The following is a 16,544-nucleotide window of genomic DNA, read 5'->3' as shown; positions in this document are numbered from 1 at the left end:
AAAGAAAGAGCACGGAAAAAAAGCCTGAAACTTTATTGTAAAAAAGAAAATGAAAAACACTCTAAAACCCTGGGTTGGCTGGGGGTGTCGTCGGAGGTCAGAAGGACAGGGAGAAGGCTCGGTAGCCCAGGTTGGTGAAGACATCCACCCGGCAGCTGTTACCTGCAGCTGTCAGGACCTGGAGGAAAGAGGGGCATGACTGGCCTGCCCACACCCCTGCCTCCCAGCCACCCCATGGCCCCTGCCAGACCCACCTTGCACTCGGGCGCGGCGGGCTGCTGGTTGAGGCTGAGGCTGAGCAGCCCTGGGGAGGAGCCAGGCACCTGGGCCTTCAGCTCCCCGCTCAGCTGCCACTGGTTGACACAGCGGCCCTGGCCAGCCGACAGAATCTGCAGAGGACAGAGAAGGTGCTCGGGGGTCACGACTGAAGGGAAGAGTCAGTTGGGGTGGCAGAAGTGAGAGAGAGGGACTCACCAGGTCCTGGTAGAAGGTGACATGCTTCTGTGGCGCCCGGATGGGGAAGACAGTGGTAGGTGTGGAGGATCGGAGGTGCCAGAGGGTGAGGGCTGGGCCCCCTCCACAGACCTGGACAGAAAGGTGGGAGTCCCCAGCTGTGAACTACAGGCCCACAGCTGACAGGGCCCGGAGCTGCCATCCAATCCCACAGTCTGCCCAGCTCACCATCCAGTCGGAATCAGTTGCCAAGCATCCGATCCAGCGTCCATTGTGGGGCCTTGAGCACTCCTGGGCGGCGGGGGAGGGAAAGAGGTGAAGACATGCAGAATTCAAGGAGCGGGAGGGGAAGAGGACAATGGCCATGGACAGACCCTCACCTCGTGCTTATAGACCTCGATCGTCTGGACCTCCTTGGCTGTGCGCAGGTCTGCGGGGAAAGAACTGTGAGTGGTGCCCCATTCACCTCAGCCTCCTTCACTGCCATCTTGCCCTCCAGCCAGCCACCTCCTTACCCCAAAGTCGAACAGCTCCGTCCTCGCCACCTGACAGCACCTCTGGGCTCCTTTCCCGCAGTGCCAGGCAATGGATGTAGTCTGTGTGGCCCCGGAGGACCCGCTGCATGTAGAGGGGCGATGTCAGGAGGAGACCTAGGAAGAGTGGCCTCTCCCTGGCCTGGACCTGCTCTAGGGCTCCAAGACCCTGCTCACCGTGAAAGTCCCAGTTTCAAGGTCCATAGTGTGCAACTGACAGTCTCCCCCAGCCAGGATGAGGGAGTTCTCCTGTGGAGGGAGCAGGGTGAGGCAGGAAGTCAATGTCAAATCAGGGTAGGCAGAGGGTGAAGGATCAAAGTTTGGACAAGAACAGTCACATGGGGCTCAGACCTTGGGGACCAGCAGCAGAGCATTGATCTCGGGCACTTCCAGGCTGGTCCTGGGGAAGGAAAGGCAGGGTCAGTGAGGAAGTCACTTCACCCCGATGCCCCCTCTATCCATGTGGCCCTGGCTCACCTGTATGGAGGCTGCCGATGCCACAGCTCCTTACACCCCTTCAAAAGGGAAAATACCAGTTGACCTCAAAGGCTCTCTCTGGGTCCCGGCACCCCAGCCCTTTCCCGAGCTCAACTCCTTACCTTCTTGAGCATCTCCGCCCAAAGCCAGGCCTTCACCTCCCCATCCCCAGCACTAAGCAGATGTCGATCGGTGGAGACCATGCTATAGACAGGCCCATCATGGGCTAAAGAGAAATGCAGAACTGAGTTGACCAATTCCACCCAAAGTCCCGAAGCCAGACTCCACAGCTATACCCACCTTGGAAAGTCACCACCGGCTTCTTACTTTCCTCTTTGGCTTCGGAGCTCAAAGCAGCGGACAAGCTGCAGGGGACAGCGGAGGGGACCCAGGAGTCAGAAACAGGGGCATCCGTCCCATGAGGGCCAAGTGCCAGGGCTAATGGGTGGACAGCGGCAGAGGGTACCTGAAGATGGCAATCTGCCCATAATTGTTGCCAGCCGCCAGAAACTTCCCACACGGTGAGACGCTCTGGGAGAAGATGGTCATATGGAGCCGCTGCAAGGCCTGGAACACCTCTGTCTGCAGGGAAGAACTGGATGAGGCCTGCCTGGGATGTATGAAACCTCTCAGCCACAGACTCCTTCCTGCTTCCCCCAACACCTGCCAGGCCTCCCACTGTCCTGACTTCTCAGCCCTCTTTTGAGGCGGCCCGGCCCCAAGCCAGCACTTGCCCATGCAGTCCCATGGGCGGCTCCAAGAAGACACTGAAGAAGGGGCGAGTCGAGGTGATGCCTCAGGGACCTCTGAGCAAGCACCCAGCACTCTCCTACCAGCTTCCTCAACTGTCAAGTGGAGCTCACAGAAGATTCCATCACCATTAGATGAGCTAGTGTATAGACAAGAGCTTTCCATGGGGCTGTCACTCAGTGCTGAAGCCGGGTGTGGTGGCTCATGCCTGTCATCCACTGCTTGGGGAGGCCAGGAGTTCGAGAGCAGCCTGGTCAAAATAGTGAGACTCCGTCTCAACAAAAAATTTAAAAATGTGGGGCCGGGCGCAGTGGCTCACGCCTGTAATCCCAGCACTTTGGGAGGCCGAGGTGGGCGGATCACCTGAGGTCTGGAGTTCCAGACCAGCCTGACCAACATGGAGAAACCCATCTCTACTAAAAATACAAAATGAGCTGGGAGTGGTGGCGCATGCCTGTAATCTCAGCTACTTGGGAGACTGAGGCAGGAGAACTGCTTGAATCTGGGAGGCGGAGGCTGTGGTGAACCAAGATGGAGCCATTGCACTCCAGCCTGGGCAACAAGAGTGAAACTTCATCTCAAAAAAAAAAATGTGGCCAGGCATGGTGACTCACACCTGTAATCCCAGCACTTTGGGAGGCTGAGGCGGGAGGATCACCTGAGGTCAGGAGTTCGAGACCAGCCTGGTCAACACGGTGAAACCCTGTATCTACTAAAAACACAAAATTAGCTGGGCATGGTGGCACACGCCTGTAGTCCCAGCTACTCAGGAAACTGAGGCAGGAGAATCGCTTGAACCCAGGAGGCGGAAGTTGCAGTGAGCTGAGATCGTGCCACTACACTCTAGCCTAGTTGACAGAGTGAGACTCCGTCTCAAAAAAAAAAAAAGTGCTTTGCAGGAACTAGAAAATTAAAAAAAAAAAATAGGGGTGGCTCTACTACCCCAACATAGAAAAACGTACTGATTTATAATCCCTACTCTCTGACTTGCGTTAAGCCCCTGAGGCAGTGCTGGGTTACTCTCCCGCCCCCCGGTCAGCGTCTGAGTTCCACAAATAGCCCAGGCAAAATAGGACTCAAAGGGCACAATTCCCTGCCCGCCCCGTCCCAGCCATGAATGGACTACAAATCCCAGAAGGCAACGCGCACCACGTCCGTCTCACCTGACCCAGCGGTACCGCGAGCGGCACAGCTCGCTCCATCTCCAGAACTACAAGTCCCAGAGTGCTCCGCGTGCGACGCAACTTCACGAGGCCTTACGTGCCTACAGCGGTTCCTCTCCGTGGCGCCCTACTGCCTTCGGCGCGAAGGTGGCTGCTGCGTACCGTCCTGAACCCCAGGAGCCGAGGTGAGCGCCGCGAAGACCCCCGACATTAAGAAGTGGTGTCCACCGCAGCCCCGCTAAGCCGGATACCCTCCCCCACCCCGAGGAGCAAGCCTGCCTTCCGCCACGCGCCGCCCTTCTTCCGCGCCCGCGCAGAACCTCGCCGCTGTGCCCGCCTAAAGCCACGCCCATCCTCGCTGGGCCACGCCCTCAGAGACTCCTCCCCTGTCGCCCAGATCCCACCCGCAGGACCCCAAAACCCAATGATCCTTCAGCAGCCCTTGGAGCGAGGCCCCCAGGGTGGGGCCCAGCGCCTCCCGCGGGCCGCCTTGGGGGTGACTCGGGGCCTGGACGCCAGGTGCGTGTGGGGGACCAGGGTGGGCCTGACCAAGGGCCGCAGGAGCTTTGGCTGGGTGCTCAGGGCTGGTCTGCAGGATGAACACGGGGTGGGGCGAATCGGTGGGGCTTAGGCGTGAGCTGAGATGGTATTGGGGCTGCAGTTCAGGGTCCAGACTTCCGAAGTACGCTGCTGGATGGCCCAGGAGAGGGGGGACCAGCACCAGCTGAGACAGTAATGGGCTTGGGGCTCCTGGCTGATGCTGCAGGCTCAGGCAGGCATATCCTTGGGAAGGGGCCAAGAGGGTGGGGTGCACCAGGCTCTCTTTTTTCCCCAGCTCCCCTCTCCGAGGAGCTGTGCCCATGAGCACCAAGCGGCGCCTGGAGGAGGAGCAGTGAGTTTGGGGGCAGGGAGGGACTCCCAACGAGAGCTCTGTCACCTCTGGTCCCCAACAGGCTGCCTCCTGTCTCAATATCCCAGCCTGCCTCTCTCCCATCTCTCCCCAGGGAGCCTCTGCGCAAGCAATTTCTGTCTGAGGAGAACATGGCCACCCACTTCTCTCAACTCAGCCTGCACAATGACCACCCCTACTGCAGCCCCCCCATGGCCTTCCCCCAAGCCCTGCCCCCACTCAGGTAGGCTCCTCCACTGGCCAGGCCTTCTGCAGAATCACAGGCGGTCCTCGCAGCTGACCTCAGGCCCTGCCTCATCGTGCCATTTTTAGCTCTAGCTGACCTCTGGGTTGTTTCTCATCTTCACTCTTTGGAAAGTGCTGGGAACCCAGGAGTCCCTGGGGACCTGGACCTGGTGGGAGGTGCTCAGCTAGGCCAGCCTTAGCCCCATGCCCTGACAGTCATTTCTTCTTCTAGAAGCCCTTGCTCTGAGCTGCTTCTCTGGCGCTACCCTGGCAGCCTCATCCCCGAGGCCCTCCGTCTGCTGAGGCTGGGGGACACCCCCAGTCCCCCCTACCCTGCAACCCCAGCTGGAGACATAACGGAGCTCTGAGTGCTGGTGGACTGCCCCTCCCACCTTCCTTCTTCCCCACAACAGAAGAGACCAGCGACTCCTGCAGAGGGACAAGGTTCCTCCCTCTCCTGCAGACCAGGCATCTGGGCACCAAGACCTTCCCTCAACAGAGGACACTGAGCCCAACGGAGCTCTGGGATGGGAGGGGTGGGAGCATGGGAAGGGAGGCATCCCACCCCCAAGAAGAACTGAATAAAGATTGCTGAGCAAAGGAAGGCTTCAGTCTAGAACCTGGGGCTTTTGGGGATGGTGGAGAGGGCAGAGGTGCGGGATGCTGGGGTTTCTCCTCAAGATCTTCCCTGGAAAACTGTTAGGGCCAGCCAGGTCCTGGCCGGCTGAGTTCCAGGCATTGAGAATGTGTGAGTCAGAGCCTCACCCCCGCCCCCGCGGCTGGCTGACTCACTCCCTCCCTCCAGCTCAGGGGAGTCAGTCGGGGATCACTGCCTCTCCAAACCATTTAAAGTTAAAGATTCTTTTATTAATAAATTCTCCCTCCCCTCCAAACTCTCCCCAAAATAAATATCTCCTCCCCTCTTTAGGGAGTTGGGGGGGTCGGTATCTTAGGGCCAGCCCTCCTAGTGGGCCAGCCCCCTAGTGTTAAAAATAGGTCCCTAACCCCCCAGGGTGACCCCCATGGTGGAATTTCAGGACATCTGAGTGGGGCCTAGTGTCAAGTCTGCCCCCCAAGTCAGCCTGGCCCCCAGGGCCTCTAGGAAGGAGGACACCCCCCCCTGTGCAAATGCTGCAGTTCCTTAGTCAGTGTCAGCTGTTTTGTGTGAGCCAGCGTGAGGCTCCCTTTCTGTTCTGGGGCCAGAGGCAGGGCAACCAGACACCTTGGAAGGTTCCTCTGAACCCTGGGCCCAGGCCTCAGAGGTGATTCACCGCCCCCCACCCCCCTTGTGGTTGGAGGAGCTTGGCTCCTGCCGCGTCTGGGAGGCAGAGACTGGCTCTAGAATGGATGAATGAATGATGAGTGGGCGAGCCCCGGCTGGCAGGGGGCACATTGTCACTGGATCAGCGCCACAGCTGGGCAGCCCTCTCCGCCGGTCTCCTCTATGGGGGCTGCAAGATAAGAGGTGGGGTCGTCAGGGGCAGAGAAAAGGTCGAGTGCTGACAGGGCTGGGCAGGCCAGGGCGCACTTACTGGTGAACTTCTCTCTCCTGCGGCATCGTCTCCAGACCAGAAAGCCAGAAAGCAGCCCCAGCACGAAGGTCAGACTCAGAGCGCCCCCAAGGATGGGCCAAAGCAGCCGGAAGGGGGCAGGAGGTGCCGCAGCGCCTGGGGGCGGGACTCGGAGTCAGACCTCGCCCCTCTCCAGGCCAGCCCTGCCCCCTAAGACTGAGCCTTCAGCCTTCTCCCAACCGTGGCCTCCTCCCTGACCCGGGCCACCTTCCAACTCCCACCTTCTCCCGATTGACTTCCCCGATGCAAAGCTCTCGGCCCCCCTCTCCGCACCAGCCACCCTCTCTCCCAGTCTGGGGTCCGCTGGCCACTGGCCCTGCCCCCCAACTCACAGCCCAGGCAGAAGTCGCTGTGCGGTCGCGCCCTGCAAGACGCGCAGTCCATGCACTTGTCCAGGTCCGCGCTCCAGGAACTGCCGCGGGAGCAGGGGGCGGTGCCTGGGGAGGGGGCCTCGGGTCAGAGGCTGGGGGCGGGACTCGGCTATTCTGGGGTCTGAGGTCAGGGTCGGCCGGCTCGAATAACGTGAGTCACTGGCGCCCTCCCCGCGCATTCCTCACAGGTGACCGCACGGCCCGACCGGGACACGGCAGCTCCGGGAGGGAGGGCGTAGCGCGGGACGCTGGGGGTGGGGGGGGGGGGTCAGGTCCCCACAACCCCCCTGCCGCCGGCGAGTGACTCACTCCTGGGCACCGGGCCCGACCCCGGTCCCTCCCCCCGCATAGCTGGGCACTGAAGTCACCGGATGGAAGGGGGCACCCCACATGGTATAGAGGGCACAGACCCTAGTGCCTCTCGACGGCCTCCCCAACTCGTCGGTCACTGGGGCTAGTTAGACCCTGTACTGACCAGGCTGGGGGCGTGCCCCTTCCTAGACTAAACATCCCGCCCTCACTCACTTTCTCTCTCCACTTCCAAGTACTTTCGGACTTTCGGAACCGAAGAACCCACCCCAACCCCAATTGGACGGTGGGAGAAACTGAGGCCCGGATTGTGAATGAAACTTGGAGAGTGATGGAAGTTCCCACAGCCGGGAGCGAGCTGTTAGAAGGCCACCTGAACCCAGATACCCACATCCGCCTGTTCCCCCAGTTCCGCGCTGTTCTCCAGGCACCCAATCCGGCTCCCGAGCCCCGGATCGGGGTTCTCCGACCCCCAAGTCCCGCGTACCTGGCGCTTGCTCCCCAGCCACGGAGCGCAGCAACGCCACCCAGAGCCCCAGCACGAGGAGCCGCAGCAACCGGCGCAGCGAACCCCGAGCCATAGTGCACGTCCCGCACCCGCCGCTGTCTGCGCCCGCCGCCGGCCGGCAGGGACCCACGGCAGCCGCCCCGCCCCCGCCCCCGCCTTCCGGGGCGGAGCTCTCGCCTCCGCCCGCCTTGAGTTTGGCTGCGGGACGCCCCGCCCCGCGGGGCCCGCTCAGTTCAGTCATTCATTCAACAAAGTCCTGGTGCGGGAGCTGCCAGGACCCCGCAGGGACGCAGACCCCTCCCTTGCCCAGCAGGTGATCTAGTCCAGCGCGCATGGGGTGGGGAAATAAAAAATCAGACACGAGTGCTCTCTTCGGCATCTCATATAGAAATCAGACATGAACGGCCGGGCGCGGTGGCTCACGCCTTTAATCCCATCAATTTGGGAGGCTGAGGCAGGCGGATTAGGAGGTCAGGAGTTCGAGAGCAGCCTGACCAACGTGATGAAACGCCGTCTCTACTCAAAATACAAAAATTAGCCGGGCGTGGCAACGCGCGCCTGTAATCCTAGTTACTCAAGAGGCTGAGGCGGGAGAATCGCTTGAACCCGGGAGGCGGAAGTTGCAGTGAGCCGAGATGGCGCCACTACACTCCAGCCTGGGTGATAGAGAGTCCTTCTCAAATAAATAAATAAATAAATAAATAAATAAATAAATAAATAAATAAATAAAATCAGACACATGAACAATCCATGCAGAGATCACTGCAGCTTCCTTTTTTTTTCCTCCCCTTGAGATCGCGTCTTCCTCTTGTTCAGCCTGGAGTGCAGTGGTACGATCACGGCTCTCTGGGCTCGAGTCTCCCACCTCAGCCTCCCAAGTAGGGACCACAGGCACTGCGCCAGCACACACGACTAATTTTTGTATTTTTTGTAGAGACCAGGGTCTCACTATGTTGCCCAGACTAGCCTGGCCACTGCAGCTTTCTTAAGGCCCCTGGGGGTATAACAATTAAACCTGAGGTCAGGAGTTCGAGACCAGCCTGGCCAACATGGTGAAACCCCGTCTTTACTAAAACCAAAAATAAAAAAAGAAAGAATGGCCGGGCGCGGTGGCTCAAGCCTGTAATCCCAGCACTTTGGGAGGCCGAGACGGGCGGATCACGAGGTCAGGAGTTCGAGACCATCCTGGCTAACACGGTGAAACCCCGTCTCTACTAAAAAATACAAAAAACTAGCCGGGCGAGGTGGCGGGCGCCTGTAGTCCCAGCTACTCGGGAGGCTGAGGCAGGAGAATGGCGTAAAAACCCGGGAGGCAGAGCTTGCAGTGAGCTGAGATCCGGCCACTGCACTCCAGCCTGGGCGACACAGCGAGACTCCGTCTCAAAAAAAAAAAAAAAAAGGCCGGGCGCGGTGGCTCAAGCCTGTAATCCCAGCACTTTGGGAGGCCGAGGCGGGCGGATCACAAGGTCAGGAGATCGAGACCACAGTGAAACCCCGTCTCTACTAAAAATACAAAAAATTAGCCGGGCGCGGTGGCGGGCGCCTGTAGTCCCAGCTACTCAGGAGGCTGAGGCAGGAGAATGGCGGGAACCCGGGAGGCGAGCTTGCAGTGAGCCGAGATCGCGCCACTGCACTCCAGCCTGGGCAACAGCGTGAGACTCCGTCTCAAAAAAAAAAAAAAAAAAAAAGAAATTAGCTGGGCGTGGTGGTGGGCACCTGTAATCTCAGCTACTTGGGAGACTGAGGCAGAAGAATTGCTGGAACCCGGGAGACGGAGGTTGCAGTCAGCTGAGATAGCGCCATTTCACTCCAGACTGGGCGACAGAAAGGGCCCCCATCTCAAAAAATCAAAACAGGCCGGGCGCTGTGTTTCAGGCCTGTAATCCCAGCACTTTGGGAGGCTGAGGCGGGCGGATCAGAGGTCAGGAGATCGAGACCATCCTGGCTAACATGGTGAAACCCCATCTCTACTAAAAATACAAAAAATTAGTCAGGCGTGGTGGTGGGCGCCTATAGTCCCAGCTACTTGGGAGGCTGAGGCAGGAGAATGGCGTGAACCCGGAAGGCGGAGCTTGCAGCGAGCGGAGATCGCGCCACTGCACTCCAGCCTGGGCGACAGAGCTAGACTCTTTACAAACAACAACAACAAAAATCATAACAACATAAAAATAATATTATCTGGCCGGGCGCGGTGGCTCAAGCCGGTAATCCCAGCGCAGTGCGAGGCCAAGGTGGGCGGATCGCTTGAGCCCCAGAGTTCGAGACGCCTGGGCAATATAGCAAGACCCTGTCTGTACAAAACATAAATTAGCTGGGCGCGGTGGCGTGTGCCGCCTGTAGTCCGAGCTACTCAGGAGGCTGAAGCGGGAGGATCGCTTGAGCCCGGAAGGTCGAGGCTGCAGTGAGCCGTGATCGCACCACTGCACTCCAGCCTGGGTGACACAGTGAAAATATTTCTCTAAAATAATACCAATAGTTTGCCCTGTAATTTGTAACTTAGGACGTAGTTACATAATAAAATGCAGACTTACCTCCATTTTACGGAGTAGGAAACGAAGGCTCGGGTAGGTTAGGTGAGTTCCCCATGTCATCGCGCTGCTTAAGTGGCAAAGCGGAGACTCAAGCTCTGTTCTCCCCTAAGCCTGGCGCCCTCACCCTGGGTGAGTCTGGCAGCTACCTCAGCCTCCAGCGCCCCCCTCTGACAAGCCTGGGATTCGCACGCCCGCTGCCGTCGGGGACAGGGTCTCTGCCCCTCCTCCGGGGCGGTGGTCCAGTGACGTCACCGCTTCTTTAAGACCCCCGCCTCCGCCCTGTCCCGACACTCGGCCTAGGAATTTCCCTTATTGTCTTCGCAGGTGAGTCCCGGGCAAGTGTGAGTGTTGGAGAGACGCCTCTTGGGGCCGGGTGCAGGGTGCTGGCGGCGTGGGTAGGGGTGCGTGCGAACTCGGGCTGCGGCCACCTGGATGCGCGAGTCCCTCAGGGGGTCGGGCGGTCTGCGCCCAAGCCGCCGAGGTGATCGGGTCCTTCGAGGCTCCCAAGGGTTAAACGCCCCTCCCCCCTCCCCAGGGACAAAGACACCGAAACCCCGCGCGCCCCTCCCCCACCTGTCTTGCCTTTCGGGGCGGGGCTGCCCTCCCCCTTCCCCCTCGCTTGGGGGAGCAGACCTTGCGGCCACTGCAGCTATAGAACCCTTCCTGGGCGAGCGGCTCCCAGGCTGGAGGGGTCGGGTGGGCCCGGGCGCCCTCGGACAGAGTCGGGCCTGCAGTGCATGGAAAAGAAAGGGGCAGGGGCACACTCACAGGGGAGAGGCTTGGGGCGCCTAGACCAGCGTGGCCCCGACCCTAGCTCAGCCAGAGGCCTAACGGCCGGACCTGGGCGTTGGGGCAGCCTGCCCCAGCCAGTCTCCCCAAGGTGGCCTGCTCTGCCCAGGCCTGGGACCCCCGGCTAATGAGTAGAGCCTGCCCTCCGGCCACTGCTGGCCGGGATAAGTTTAGGTCCAAGCTGTACAATGGAAGAACTCTGGGCAGTGGGAGGCCCCAGCAGTGGGAGGCCCTGGTCAGAAATGATCCCCTCCGCGACCTCCAACACTGCCTGGGATATGAGGGGACACAGGTGCAGGCCAGGTGGTGGTGGGAGAACTGCTGTCCAGGGGAATCTAGCACAGCATTTGGTCTAGAATTCACAGGAAAAGGCCCTCAAGTTTTGAGGCTATGCTCTCCAGCCCCTAGGGGAGGTCAGAAGGGTGGGACCAGGGAGTCATTGAGTGACTTTGGGGAAGGAACTGCTTTTAGGTGGAGGATTAATGATGTTTTTCTTCATCTCTCCTGCCACTGGTGTCTGCCAGCCTGGGGTGTGGAACCAAGTTGTGAGGAATGTTGGGTGGTGGGAGGAAGCTTGGGATCTTCAATCTTAGTGTTGAAATTAACAAGTTTTGGTCCGGTGCGATGGCTCACACCTGTAATCCCAGAACTTTGGGAGGCTGAGGTGGGCGGATCACCTGAGCTCACGAGTTCAAGACCAGCCTGGCCAACTTGGTGAAACCCCATCTCTACTAAAAATACAAAAATTAAGGCCAGGTGCGGTGGCTCATGCCTGCAATCCCAGGACTTTGGGAGGCCGAGGCGGGCAGATCACGAGGTCAGGAGATCGAGACCATCCTGGCTAACACAGTGAAACCCCGCCTCTACTAAAAATACAAAAAATTAGCTGGGCATGGTGTCGGGCGCCTGTAGTCCCAGCTACTCGGGAGGCTGAGGCAGGAGAATGATGTGAACCCAGAAGGAGGAGCTTGCAGTGAGCCGAGATCGCACCACTGCACTCCAGCCTGGGCGACAGAGCAAGACTCCCTCTCAAAAAAAAAAAAAAAAAAAAAATTATCCGGGCGTGGTGGTGTGCAGCTGTAATCGCAGCTACTTGGGAGGCTGAGGCAGGAGAATCACTTGAACCTGGGAGGCACAGGTTGCAGTGAGCCGAGATTACACCACTGCACTCTAGCCTGGGCCACTGAGCGAGACTCCTTGTCTCAAACAACAACAACAAAAAGAAATGGACAAGTTTTGAGCCTTAAACTCAGGGCTAGAACTGAACCATTCTACACGGAGACTGCTTGGAAATCACACTGTCTTCTCATCCTGCTTTTTGCTGCCTTGCAGCCTGATCACTGGCTCTGGCCTTGGACTGTCATTGCATAGGTTTCATCCTGTTATTTTTCATTTGCACTCAGAATAGCCAGGGCAGGGCTGCTTGCACATTCACTGTTATGAGCCAGTGCCTATCACATAACTAGAAAGAATAATAAATGCTAAAGCATTAAGTGTTCATTTTGCCCATGAGAAGTGAGGCTCAGGGAGCATGTCTTGACCGAGTTCCGGGATGTGATGACCACTTTCCATGGTGTATGCCCCTAGTGTCCTGTCCACATGTGGCCTGAGGTCTGGGCCTGCCAGGCCTCACCTTGCTGTGCTTCTGTCCCAAATACAGTGCAGCTCCTTCAACCTCGCCATGGCCTCTGCCGGAATGCAGATCCTGGGAGTCGTCCTGACACTGCTGGGCTGGGTGAATGGCCTGGTTTCCTGCGCCCTGCCCATGTGGAAAGTGACCGCTTTCATCGGCAACAGCATCGTGGTGGCCCAGGTGGTGTGGGAGGGCTTGTGGATGTCCTGCGTGGTGCAGAGCACCGGCCAGATGCAGTGCAAAGTGTACGACTCACTGCTGGCACTGCCGCAGGACCTGCAGGCTGCACGTGCCCTCTGTGTCATTGCCCTCCTCATGGCCCTGTTCGGCTTGCTGGTCTACCTTGCTGGGGCCAAGTGTACCACCTGTGTGGAGGAGAAGGATTCCAAAGCCCGCCTGGTGCTCACCTCTGGGATTGTCTTTGTCATCTCAGGGGTCCTGACGCTAATCCCCGTGTGCTGGACGGCGCATGCCATCATCCGGGACTTCTATAACCCCCTGGTGGCTGAGGCCCAAAAGCGGGAGCTGGGGGCCTCCCTCTACTTGGGCTGGGCAGCCTCAGGCCTTTTGTTGCTGGGTGGGGGGCTGCTGTGCTGCACTTGCCCCTCAGGGGGGTCCCGGGGCCCGAGCCATTACATGGCCCGCTACTCGACATCTGCCCCTGCCATCTCTCGGGGGCCCTCTGAGTACCCCACCAAGAATTACGTCTGACGTGGAGGGGAATGGGGGCTCCGCTGGCACTAGAGCCATCCAGAAGTCCAACAGCTTTGGGATAGGTTGGTATCTTTTGTTTCTGCCTTCTGCTGTTTTTCTTTTGACTGAGGGTATTTAAAATTCATTTGAAAACTGAACCAAGATGGCTCAGACTCCCACTTAGGCTCTGCTGTTTCTCACCCTTGGATGATGGAGCCAAAGAGGGGATGCTTTGAGATTTTGGATCTTGACATGCCCATCTTAGAAGCCAGTCGAGCTGTGGAACTAACGTGGGGGCTGCTTGCTGTGCTGGCCTTTGCAACAAGACAGACTGTCCCCAAGAGTTCCTGCTGCTGCTGGGGGCTGGGCTTCCCTAAACGTCACTGGACAGCTGCCCCCCATCCTACTTGGGCCTCCGGAGCTCCTCTCATCACCCCCTGGAAAAGCAAGTGATCTGCTAACAAAGGACTGCCCACCCCTGGAACTTCTGACCTCTGGCTCTTCCATCCTGATAGGACGTCCACCCCCGGGGCCAGGTCCCAGCTATGTAGACCCCCACCTCCACCTCCAACACTGCACCCTTCTGCCCTGCCCGCCCCTTTACACTCACATTTTTACCAAATAAAGCATGTTTTGTTAGTGCGTTTGGTGTTGCAGGGGGTTACTGAGTGCCCACCCTGGCTAGGGGAAGAGGTGGGCATAAGTGAGTCATGATCTCCTCTGCCCATGGCTTGAGTGAGCATACCTACCAGGCAGAACCTGGAGCCAGACCTTGGCCTGACAGCCACCAAGGGAGGCTACCTGGCTGTCCCTGCCCAGCCCTAGTGGCGGCACACAGATTAGAGGGAGCCCAGTTACAAATGCTCTTTATTTCCAACTCGCGGGTGGGGGTGTTGGGGAGGGGAGGTGATGGGCAGGCCCTCCCTGCCAACTCCAGGGTTGGGAGGGCATGGTCTGCTCCTTGGTTTTGGAGCCAATGAGCTGTTGCCCTTTCGGTGAGGTCAGGGTTCCTGGGACAGGGGAGGGCTCAGAAGAGAAGGAAGGCCAGCCAGTATCCTGGGCAACGGAAGGAAACAACTACTGGGGAGGCGGGGGCAGGCCAGGGTGCCCAACACCTCTAGGCTGCCCAGCTTGGGGGAGAACATCAAAGGGGACCCCATTGAGAAGAGCTCAGCCAGGCCAGCTGACCCAGCCCTGCGGCCAGGTATAGCTTAGGCTTTTGGAAAGTGGGTTTTCCTGGGGAAGGAGGTTGTGGGGAGCAGGGCATCTGGTCACCAGGCCAAGGTGGAAGGTGCGGAGCAGTGGGGAGCAGCGGGCTCCCAGGGGAAGCCTCTGCCTCACACGTAGTCCCTCTTGTCCAGTCCAGACGCGCCTGAGCGGGAGGGGATGGAGTAGCCCAGCCTCGGTCCACGGGGCCGCTCGACCTGGGGCGGGGGGCACGTGCAGCAGAGGAGCCCCCCGCCCAGCATAAGCAGTGCAGCTGCCGCCCAGCCCAGGTAGAGGGAGGCTCCCAGCTCCCGCTTGAGGGCCTCAGCCACCAGGGGGTTGTAGAAGTCCTGGATGATGGCGTGCGCCGTCCAGCACACAGGGATGAGCACCAGGATGCCAGCGAGGAGAAGGATGACTCCCGCGGTGAGCATGATACGGGCCTTGGCACCTTCATCCTCCACACATGTGGTACACTGGGCACCTGTGATGGCCAACAGGAGGCCAAGCAGGGCCAGCAGGAGGGCGATGACACAGAGGGCACGTGCAGCCTGCAGGTCCTGTGGCAGTGCCAGCAGCGAGTCGTACACCTTGCACTGCATCTGGCCCGTGCTCTGCACCACGCAGGACATCCACAGCCCCTCCCACACCACCTGGGCCACTACGATGCTGTTGCCGATGAAGGCGGTCACCTTCCACAGGGGCAGGGCACAGGACACCAGGGTCCCCAGCCAGCCCAGCACAGCCAGGGTCATGCCCAGAAGTTCTAAGCCAGTCGAAGCCATCTGGCCCCTCGGTTAGGTCTTCTCAGCCCCAGGCAGCCTAGGTGACTCAAAGGGTGTGTCTGGTGTGCTGGGTGGGTGTCTCTGTGCCCAGCAGGAGGGAAGGCTTGTTGGTGTCCCCAGGCCAGGCCAGTCCTCAGTTCTGTGAACCTCTTGAAAGGCTCCTCCTCTCCGTGCCTCTTGCAGGTGTCTCTGGTCCTTGCAGAGTACAAAGCAGACTCCTGGTCCCACTCAGCTGAGTGGTGGGTGTCACCTTGAGGGGCCTCTGCCCATCAAATGCCGTGAGGGTGCTGCTGCTCTTGCCACCCTGCTGTCACACCTGGGCTGAGCTCACACGGGCCCTCCGGATGCACTGCCAGGCTGAGGACATCTGCGTCCCCTGCGGGCTGGCACAGGTTCCCACCAAGCGACTCTGACAGTGCCACCTGAGGACTCTGCAGGCTCTCAGCTGCAGGCGGGGTTTTAAGGCCCAGGTAGGGGAGGAGCAGAGTGAAGTGCAGGGAGGCCAGGATAGGGGAGACCTGAGCCATGGGGAGGGTGCGGGGCTGGGGATTCGTGGGCAGCGGGTGGATGAGGGGCCTGGGGGGTCAGTGGGGGACGCCACGACTGAGTGGCGACAGGGGAGGAAAAGCATCCATAGCATCTGTGCATGTGGGAACCAAGGGTAAAGGAGGGGAAGATGGAGGACAAGCTGAGGAAGAAGAGAGGGATTGGGGGCCAAAAAAGTAACAGGCTCAGGACAGAAACACACACAGGGGGCGTTGGCCTGCCTTCCTGAGCCTCCTTCTCCCACAGCCCCTCCCGGCCGCCTCTGCTCTCCCCCAGCCCAGTTCCGTGATGCAAACATGCCCCAGCTCCCCGAGTATCACACACCCCCACCCGCCTGGGACTCTCAGGAATCTGATCCATCCCCGTCTCAGCCCAGTGGCCCTGCTAGCTCCCAGGGGAAGAGCCCCGCCCGTACTGTTCCCCGGACGACAGGTGCCTGGCACCCAGCTCAGGTGGCGTCACCCTGGCAACGGCCTAGAAAACTACCCCCCCTTCAACCTCAGCTCAGGTGCGCTCTTGCCACCCCCGCTGCTGAAACCAAGGTTGAGCTGAGCTGCCTAAGGTCTCCAGAGGCCAGAGGATAAGGGGCCTGTTGTGAAGTTGGGGGACCCTCAGGAAGGGGGATGGAGGTGGGAGGGGCTTGGGCTGGAACCCAGGGTGAGGTGCAGCCCAGGATCCAGTTATCTTCCATGAGTGGGTGAGTGAGTGGCCAGTCAGGCCTCCCGGGACAAGATACCCCAGAGGTGGGCACGGGAGTTAAGTCCGGGGACTCAAGTGTCCCCAAGACCTGCCTTCCAGTGTGCAGGAAATCCTTTCCTCTGGAAAAACTCCCTCAGAGCCTGTGATTCCACTCACGGGGACAGCCTGGGAGTCCCAGTGACCGAATCTCAAATCCTGACCCCTATCTGGGACAGATCATGGAAGGTCAAGGTCCTTAACCTCCTTTGGTCAAAGACCCACTTGAGAAACCCCATGGGACTCACAGAAAAAGCACCCACAAAAATGTGCCCCTCATTTGTGGGGGAGTATTCATGAACTCCCTCAAGCCCCTGCCCAGGTGCTAAGAACCTCTGAAGATTGTTGTCTGAAAA

At 59.3% G+C, this 16,544-nt stretch overlaps 5 protein-coding genes across 9 annotated transcripts; 2 read left to right on the top strand and 3 right to left on the bottom strand.

Moving 5' to 3' along the window:
* Positions 1–18: 18 nt before the first annotated feature.
* Positions 19–3,515, bottom strand: LOC105467890 (THO complex subunit 6). Of its 4 annotated transcripts, XM_071083981.1 has the most exons (14): positions 3,377–3,490; positions 2,194–2,463; positions 1,930–2,041; positions 1,764–1,828; positions 1,586–1,707; positions 1,464–1,501; positions 1,338–1,386; positions 1,164–1,235; positions 969–1,071; positions 834–883; positions 682–744; positions 475–585; positions 255–389; positions 19–178 (listed from the first exon to the last, which is right to left on the bottom strand). In XM_071083981.1, exons 3-14 carry the CDS (start codon positions 2,010–2,012, stop codon positions 98–100), a joined length of 972 nt encoding a protein of 323 aa, XP_070940082.1. In that variant the 5' UTR covers positions 2,013–2,041; positions 2,194–2,463; positions 3,377–3,490; the 3' UTR covers positions 19–97. The 4 variants fall into 4 exon arrangements, with proteins under 4 accessions (XP_070940082.1, XP_070940081.1, XP_011716006.1 ...); XM_071083980.1 differs by lacking the exon at positions 2,194–2,463 and having other exon boundaries at positions 1,930–2,045; positions 3,377–3,515; XM_011717704.3 differs by lacking the exon at positions 2,194–2,463 and having other exon boundaries at positions 1,586–1,689; positions 1,930–2,045; positions 3,377–3,515.
* Positions 3,453–5,120, top strand: LOC105467889 (host cell factor C1 regulator 1). 2 transcript variants are annotated; one of them, XM_011717700.3, is made up of 5 exons: positions 3,453–3,561; positions 3,774–3,895; positions 4,212–4,268; positions 4,381–4,509; positions 4,744–5,120. In XM_011717700.3, exons 2-5 carry the CDS (start codon positions 3,801–3,803, stop codon positions 4,877–4,879), a joined length of 417 nt encoding a protein of 138 aa, XP_011716002.1. In that variant the 5' UTR covers positions 3,453–3,561; positions 3,774–3,800; the 3' UTR covers positions 4,880–5,120. The 2 variants fall into 2 exon arrangements, with proteins under 2 accessions (XP_011716002.1, XP_011716004.1); XM_011717702.2 differs by lacking the exon at positions 4,212–4,268.
* A 236-nt stretch (positions 5,121–5,356) lies between these two features.
* Positions 5,357–7,402, bottom strand: LOC105467892 (TNF receptor superfamily member 12A). Its single transcript, XM_011717713.2, has 4 exons — positions 7,250–7,402; positions 6,415–6,519; positions 6,044–6,178; positions 5,357–5,962 (listed from the first exon to the last, which is right to left on the bottom strand). Exons 1-4 carry the CDS (start codon positions 7,341–7,343, stop codon positions 5,907–5,909), a joined length of 390 nt encoding a protein of 129 aa, XP_011716015.2. The 5' UTR covers positions 7,344–7,402; the 3' UTR covers positions 5,357–5,906.
* A 2,607-nt stretch (positions 7,403–10,009) lies between these two features.
* Positions 10,010–13,559, top strand: LOC105467893 (claudin 6). Its single transcript, XM_011717714.3, has 2 exons — positions 10,010–10,125; positions 12,251–13,559. Exon 2 carries the CDS (start codon positions 12,272–12,274, stop codon positions 12,932–12,934), a length of 663 nt encoding a protein of 220 aa, XP_011716016.1. The 5' UTR covers positions 10,010–10,125; positions 12,251–12,271; the 3' UTR covers positions 12,935–13,559.
* A 207-nt stretch (positions 13,560–13,766) lies between these two features.
* LOC105467894 (claudin 9) lies at positions 13,767–15,340 on the bottom strand. Its single transcript, XM_011717715.2, has one exon. It carries the CDS (start codon positions 14,905–14,907, stop codon positions 14,254–14,256), a length of 654 nt encoding a protein of 217 aa, XP_011716017.1. The 5' UTR covers positions 14,908–15,340; the 3' UTR covers positions 13,767–14,253.
* Between the last annotated feature and the right edge of the window lie 1,204 nt (positions 15,341–16,544).

Source organism: Macaca nemestrina, chromosome 18 (assembly GCF_043159975.1).
Source record: "Macaca nemestrina isolate mMacNem1 chromosome 18, mMacNem.hap1, whole genome shotgun sequence".
Classification (NCBI taxonomy): domain Eukaryota; kingdom Metazoa; phylum Chordata; class Mammalia; order Primates; family Cercopithecidae; genus Macaca; species Macaca nemestrina.
The sequence above is the reverse complement of the archived record's forward strand: the minus strand, read 5'-3'. Positions and strand labels throughout refer to the sequence as shown.

Excerpts from the sequence above, each read along its gene's own strand:
- LOC105467890 (XM_071083980.1), bottom strand. The coding sequence starts at position 3,415 with ATGGAGCGAGCTGTGCCGCTCGCGGTACCGCTGGGTCAG. Across the intron at positions 745-833 it reads TCGAGGTCTATAAGCACGAG|GAGTGCTCAAGGCCCCACAA; the intron begins GTGAGGGTCTGT and ends CCCGCCGCCCAG. Across the intron at positions 390-474 it reads TCACCTTCTACCAGGACCTG|ATTCTGTCGGCTGGCCAGGG; the intron begins GTGAGTCCCTCT and ends TGTCCTCTGCAG.
- LOC105467889 (XM_011717700.3), top strand. The coding sequence starts at position 3,801 with ATGATCCTTCAGCAGCCCTTGGAGCGAGGCCCCCAGGGTGGGGCCCAG. Across the intron at positions 3,896-4,211 it reads ACTCGGGGCCTGGACGCCAG|CTCCCCTCTCCGAGGAGCTG; the intron begins GTGCGTGTGGGG and ends TTTTTTCCCCAG. Across the intron at positions 4,510-4,743 it reads CAAGCCCTGCCCCCACTCAG|AAGCCCTTGCTCTGAGCTGC; the intron begins GTAGGCTCCTCC and ends TTCTTCTTCTAG.
- LOC105467892 (XM_011717713.2), bottom strand. The coding sequence starts at position 7,343 with ATGGCTCGGGGTTCGCTGCGCCGGTTGCTGCGGCTCCTCGTGCTGGGG. Across the intron at positions 6,520-7,249 it reads GGCTGGGGAGCAAGCGCCAG|GCACCGCCCCCTGCTCCCGC; the intron begins GTACGCGGGACT and ends CCCCCTCCCCAG. Across the intron at positions 5,963-6,043 it reads CAGGAGAGAGAAGTTCACCA|CCCCCATAGAGGAGACCGGC; the intron begins GTAAGTGCGCCC and ends CTTATCTTGCAG.
- LOC105467893 (XM_011717714.3), top strand. The coding sequence starts at position 12,272 with ATGGCCTCTGCCGGAATGCAGATCCTGGGAGTCGTCCTGACACTGCTG.
- LOC105467894 (XM_011717715.2), bottom strand. The coding sequence starts at position 14,907 with ATGGCTTCGACTGGCTTAGAACTTCTGGGCATGACCCTGGCTGTGCTG.